The sequence below is a fragment of the Dipodomys ordii genome, unplaced genomic scaffold (genome assembly GCF_000151885.1).
Source record: "Dipodomys ordii isolate 6190 unplaced genomic scaffold, Dord_2.0 Scaffold107, whole genome shotgun sequence".
Lineage (NCBI taxonomy): Eukaryota > Metazoa > Chordata > Mammalia > Rodentia > Heteromyidae > Dipodomys > Dipodomys ordii.
In genome coordinates this window covers 2,907,706-2,914,269 of record NW_012267323.1, presented here as the reverse complement: position 1 = coordinate 2,914,269, position 6,564 = coordinate 2,907,706, and the positions used below count along the sequence as shown (strand labels likewise).

Below are 6,564 nucleotides of genomic sequence, written 5' to 3'. Positions count from 1 at the left end.
TGTTGGCTTTTTCTATTTATATGGTACTGAGGAAGTGAACCTAGGGCTTCTTCATGCATGCTAGGAAAGCACTCTACCACTAAGCCACATTCGCAGCCCAAGGCTCACTTCTAGCAGGAGCTATGAGGGTGGGATTTGTGGGCTTACCCCTTTCAACGCAGAAATCGCTGGCTATTTCCTATCTTTGCCAGGATTTTGGCCCAGCCTGAGACTCGGCAATGAGGAATGAGTGATAGCCACCAGGCCCCAAAGGTCTAGTCTCACATCCTACAGAGTAAGAGAGACTATGGAGCGAGAACCTTCCACAACTCCTACAGCCTAGGAACTGTGGTGTCCCTGGAGGCAGTGGCTGGCTTCTAGGTGTCCCGGTGGGACACCTCAGCCAGAACACAATGCACCCGTTGCACACACCAGCCCAGGCAAGCCCTCAGGGCTTCAGTTATTAAATGGCAGAGAAGGATGCTTTGTTCAGGCTGCCGGCTCAGACTTAGTACTCTTTGAGGGCCTGTCCCAGCTTGCCCAGGTTGGGGGGCTGGGCATGGGCAACCTGCTGAGTGCCAGGGGGCTCTGTGAATGGACTTTGGAGACCTGGCACTGGTATATAAGTAAGCAGGTAGAGTCCTTGAAACAGTGATAGAAAAGCTTAGAGAACAGGCTGGCCTAGGGAATTCTAGTCTCAGGGATGGCTCAAGAAGAGAAACCAATATTGCTATGGCCCGGGGTAGACAGGCTAGGAGGAGAAGGGGGACTCAGAGCAAGGAGATGAGAAGGTAGAGGTAGTTATGGTGTTAGATATAAGGTACCCAGAATCTGAGTTCTGGCCTAAGGAAATGAGGGAGGGAAGTCTCCTGATCAGTGATTAAAGTTTAAGAAATGTAAAGCCTAAATCCAAGACTCTAATCCTAGCTACTCAGGAGGCTGAGATCTGAGGATCACAGTTCAAACTAGCCTGGGCAAAAAAGCCTGTGTGTGAGACTTTGTTTCCAATTAAGCACCCAAAAAGCTGGAAGTGAAGCTGTGACTCAAATGGTCGAGTGCTAGTCTTGAGCAAAATAGCTGAGGGATAGTGCCCAGGCCCTGAGTTCAAACCCAAACCCAGGACTCACACACACACACACACACACACATACACACACACACACACACACACACACACACACACACAGAGCTTAGTCCCAACTTCCTTATTCACCTCATCCCTTGAGCTAGACCAGAGACTACCAGGTTCTAAAATGAGAGAAATGGGGGCTGGGAATGTGGCTCAGTGGTAGAGTGCGTGCCTAGCATGCATGAAGCCCTGGGTTCCATTCCTCAGTACCACATACACAGAAAAAGCCAGAAGTGATGCTGTGGCTCAAGTGGTAGAGTGCTAGCCTTGAGCTGAATAAGTTTAGGGACAGTGCCCAGGCCCAGAGTTCAAGACCCATGACCAACAAAAATTAATTAATTAATAATAATAATAATAAATGAGAAAAATGAGAATTCAGAGCATCATTTGGGAAAAGCAGCATGGGACTCAGGACAGGCTGTGGCGGGCTGTCTCTTCCAACAGAGTTACCCCATGTTCTGGTCTCCATTCTGGCTCAGCCCTCCTTCTGGCTTGTCTGGCTTTCAGGATATCCCAACAGAACCTGGTTTATGATGCCCAGACACCTTTTGGGCATGGGTAATCAACTCCTGGACCCAGGGATGGGAGAGGAGCCAAGGAGTTGTCTGGGTAATGCAAAGGGGGAGCGGGGAAGCTGGATCTTTTGAGTTCCAAGCACAACCAACTCCTAAGAGCAAGAAAGAGGTACTGACTAGTGATCCAGGCCAAGCCCTGGAATCCTAGCTGGGGGGGTAGGGGAGACTCCAAAAAAGCAAGGGCTTTATTTAGAGGATGATCTGGATGTTGGGCACCTGAGCATTGCCAGACCCTGGCAGGAAAGGAGAGAGGAGAGGCTTGAAGGAAAACCTGACCAAGACTATGTGGAAGGTTAGGATTGGGTGGCCCAGAGAATCTAGGCCCTGAAACACCCATTTCCTGGAAGGGCCCTTCAGAGCTTTTCACCATAGCAAGAGCCCAGGTGTCCACAGGCCCCGGCACTGCCTCAGGCCCCTAGCTCGAGGGTGGGGGTACAGCTCTGCGCCTGCTGTTCCTAGTGCCAACTCTCAGCCCACAGAGAGCCCTTTGTTCTGGCTGCCAGCAGTGCCCGCCGGGCGGCTGGGAACAAGGCCCACAGCCCTCACCCTCTCCCAAGGCCTCCAGCCATCAGGCAATGCCATTCTAGGTTGGACAGGAGGGTCCTGGCACCCAGACCCAGTGCAGGAAACTGTGTACCAAAACCGGGGTCGGGAGGGAGAGTCATTCCTGAGGGCATACTCCGAGGAGGGTGTTGAGGACCTGGGATTCAAGCATCCTCCTGCTGCCGGGTCAGCTCAGGCCACATACAAATGATGCTCACTTTACAGATGGGGAAACTGAGGTTGCAAAGACTCACGTGGTGAGGTGTCCCAGCAAGATGTCCCTGGCACTGGTAACTCCCATCTGTAAACCTAGCTACTTAGGAGCCTTTTTCTGTGGATGGGGTACTGAGGAATTGAACCCAGGGCTTCACGCATGCTAGGCAAGCACTCTACCACTGAGCCACCTTCCCGACCCTGTCCATGCATCTCTTATCTCCAGTGAATCACCAAAAAGCCGAAAGTAGAGCGAAGGCTCAAGTGGAAAATTGCCAGCCTTGAGTGAAAAAGTTAAGAGACAGTGCGTGCGTCCTGAGTTCAAATCCCAGGATTCACACACACACACATACACACACACATACACATTTGGGAGAACTCAGGTATGCAAGAGCTAACCCCGTCATCCTAAAGCAGACGCCCCCACCCCAGTGAAGCAGTAGGCAGAGACTCAGGTGAGCATATGTCCTGAGCAAGCCTCTGCTACTGACCTTGTATGGAAGGTTGAGCTGTGAGCCCAAAGATAACAGAAGGCTGGCTGCTCCACAGACACCTGCCTGACTGTTGGTGTGAGAGCAAGAACTCCAGATTGTGGCCTCCAAGTCATGGAAGCACCTTTGCAGACAGAGATGGTGGAGCTGGTGCCCAACGGCAAACACTTGGAAGGCCTACTCCCTGTGGGCATGCCTACCACGGGCAATGAGAGGTGAGGAGAAGAGGATCTAAGTGGAGGCTCTGGACAGGATGGGCAGGGGGTCCACTGCACAGGACTGGACCTCAGTCACCAACCCTGCTTCCTGTCTGCAGGATGGAGGATTCCAGAAGGAGCTGTGTGGAAGGCAAGAGCTTCTTACAGAAAAGCCCCAGCAAGGAGCCACACTTTACTGATGTGAGCTGGACCATCCAAAGGGTTTTGGGGGACAGTGGGGAGGTTAGGCACAGTAATGGGGTGCTCTGGGGTTGGTGATGGGAGGCTCAGGGACAGTACCACCATACCCATGGTTGTTTTTTGTTTTGTTTTGTTTTGTTGTTTTCCTGTTTGTTTGTTTTGCCAGTCTTGGGGCTTGAGCTCAGGCCTAAGAGCTATTCCTGAGTGGTTTTTCTGTTCAAGGCTAGCACTCCATCATTTGAGCCACAGCTCTATTTTGGGCTTTTTACTGCTTTATTGGAGCTAAGAGTCTCAGAGACTCTCCTGCCCAGGTTGGATTTGAACCATGATCCTCAGATCTCAGCCTCCCTGAGTAGCTAGGAAGACAGGTGAGCCACTGGTGCCCAGCTAGTTCCATGTTTTTCTGACTCTCTATCCCTCTCCACCCAACTCCGGTCTCCTGCAGTTTGAGGGCAAGACATCGTTTGGGATGTCAGTGTTCAACCTCAGCAATGCCATCATGGGCAGCGGCATTCTGGGGCTCGCCTACGCTATGGCCAACACAGGCATCATTCTTTTCCTGTGAGTACCTCAGCAAACTTTCTGAATTTAGACAGTCCTAAACAAGCTACCAACCACAACCTCCCAAGACCCTCCTATTCACTCTCCGGTGGGTGGGCACCTCTGACACTAAACCCAAACCACAGCTGCAAAAACAGTCACAGGCAGACAAGACTACCTCATTACCCAGTAAACCCACAGGGCCAGCCTTACAGACCTATGTCTGTTCTACCAAAACCCATGGCCAGGTCTTTTTTTCTTTTTTCTTTTTTGTCAGTTGTGGGGCTTGAACTTGGGCCTGGGTGCTGTCCCTCAGCTCTTCAGCTCAAGCTAGTGCTCTACCACTTGAGCCACAGCGCCACTTCCGGTTTTCTGGTGGTTCATTGGCGCTAAGAGTCTCACAGATTTTCCTGTCCAGGCTGGCTTTGAACCTTGATCCTCAGATCTCAGCCTCCTGAGTAGCTAGGATTATAGGCATGAACCACCAGCGCCTGGCAGTGGCCAGGTCTTGTGTGGGCACACGTGTCCCTGACCTGGGACCTCTAATCTGCAGGTTGAATGGAAAATATATTTGTCCCAAAGATTCAAGAGAAGGATGCTCAGAAAATAGTGATAAGGTCAGGCACTGCCACGCGCCAGTGGCTCATACCTATAATCCTAGCTACTCAGGAGGCTAAGATCTGAGGATCGCTGTTCAAGGCCACCCCAGGCAGGAAAGTCCGTGAGACTCAGATCTCCAAAAAACTATTAGAAAACCAGAAGTGGCGCTGTGGCTGTAGTGGTAGAGCACTAGCCTTGAGCTGAAGAGCAGAGGGACTGCACCCAGGCCCAGAATTCAAGCCTCAAGACCAACCAAAAACAAACAAGCAAAAAAAAAAAAGGTCAGGCACTGATGGCGCATGCCCGTCATCCTAGCTACTCAGGTGGCTGAGATCTGAGCATCATAATTCAAAGACAGCTAAGAAAGGAAAATTCGTGAGACTCTTATTGCTAATTAATGACCAAAAAGCCAGAAGTAGAGCTGTGGCTCAAGTGGTAGAGTGCTAGCCTTGAACACAAAAGCTCAGGGATATCACTCAGGACTTGAGATCAAGCCCCAAGACTGGTTTAAAAAAAAAGTCACAAGGTACCCCTGACCTACAGCCTCTCTTTAAGGGTTATATTCTGCCTCTGGTCATACTTCTGGAGCTTACTGAACTTAGATTTGCTTTTATGCTCAAGGCTAGTGCTCAACCATTTTGTGCCTCAGCTCTACTTCCAATTTTCTGGGGGTTCATTGGAGATAAGAATCATATAAACTTTCCTGCCAGGGCTAATTTTATTTGTTTGTTTGTTTGTTTGTTTTTGGTCCTGGGGCTTGAACTCAACAAGGGTGCTGTCCCTCAGCTCTTTAGCTCAAGGCTAGCACTCTACCACTTAAGCCACAGCACCACTTCCAGTTTTCTAATGGTTTATTGGAGATAAGAGTCTCCTGGAGGGGCTGGGAAGGTGGCTCAATGGTAAAGTGCTTGCTTCACATGCAAGAGGCCCTAGGTTCAATTCCTCAGCACCACATACACAGAAAAAGCCAGAAGTGGGCACTGTGGCTCAAGTGATAGAGCACTAGCCTTGAGCTGAAGAGCTCAGGGGACAGCCCAGGCTGAGAGTTCAAGCTCTACTACCAACCAAAAGAAAAAAAAAAAAAAAGTCTCATGGACTTTCCTGCCCAGGCTGGCTTTGAACTGTGATCCTTAGATCTCAGTCTCCTGAGTAGCTAGGATGACAGGCAGCATTTATTTTACGATGGCACCAAATATCCCAACCACAAATACTCCCCTGGAACCTCCCAGGGCCTCCTCCTCCTTCCCCCCCCCCCAAACCTCAGCCCCGGCCAGACAAGGGATCATTCAGCAACCTCTCTTTCCCGCCATCTTCACCCAGGTTCCTGTTGACAGCCGTCGCCCTGCTTTCTAGCTACTCCATCCATTTGCTCCTCAAGTCCTCAGGGGTTGTGGGTGAGTCTCTTGCCAGCCTGCACAGTGGGATGGCTGGGATTAGACTGGGTGAGCTCTCTTGACTCGCCTAACTTTGTTTCCATAGGCATCCGTGCCTATGAGCAACTGGGCTACCGTGCCTTCGGGACGCCGGGAAAGCTGGCAGCAGCTCTAGCCATCACGCTTCAAAACATCGGAGGTGAGGCTGGTGGGCAGGACAGGAGGCTGAGAAAGGCTGAAAGCTGCTTCCCTTGGACAACCCTAACACCTACCTACCTGCCTCTCTCCTTCTCTCCTGCAGCCATGTCCAGCTATCTGTACATTATCAAATCTGAGCTGCCTCTTGTCATCCAGACCTTCTTGAACCTGGAAGAGCAGACTTCGTGAGCCTGAAGGGGGTGTGAGGCGGGAGGAAGGCCTTAGTTTCCCCCTGAGACCCACTACTGGCCCTGGGTATGGGAGGGGAGGAGAGGCCCAGCCGAGGTGGGAGGAGTTAAGACAGATTCAAGGCTGGTAGAAGACAAGAGAACTACCAGCCGAGGCAACACTCATTCCCATTTGTTCATGGGGTACCCGGGAACCCCCAGGATGGACTTGATGGGGCCGGAACAAGCTAAGGTTGGAGAAACTGGGCCCCCCCTGGCCTTGAGCCCCGCCTGTGAGCTGAGAGCCTTTGGCTTAACTCTAAGCACTTGCTATTCCTGACCACTGGATCACCCCCCC

The 6,564-nt window shown here is 51.4% G+C and overlaps 1 protein-coding gene across 1 annotated transcript in view; it reads left to right on the top strand.

The window, feature by feature from the left end:
- The first annotated feature begins 2,991 nt into the window (after positions 1–2,991).
- The window catches only part of Slc38a3 (solute carrier family 38, member 3), an 8,881-nt gene continuing 5,308 nt past the window's right edge, over positions 2,992–6,564 (top strand). Inside the window, exons 1-6 of the mRNA XM_013028054.1 lie at positions 2,992–3,145; positions 3,247–3,328; positions 3,774–3,889; positions 5,789–5,862; positions 5,948–6,040; positions 6,143–6,224. Coding sequence (XP_012883508.1) covers positions 3,045–3,145; positions 3,247–3,328; positions 3,774–3,889; positions 5,789–5,862; positions 5,948–6,040; positions 6,143–6,224 — 548 coding nt within the window. The 5' untranslated portion in view covers positions 2,992–3,044. The remainder of the gene's footprint in view (positions 3,146–3,246; positions 3,329–3,773; positions 3,890–5,788; positions 5,863–5,947; positions 6,041–6,142; positions 6,225–6,564) is intronic.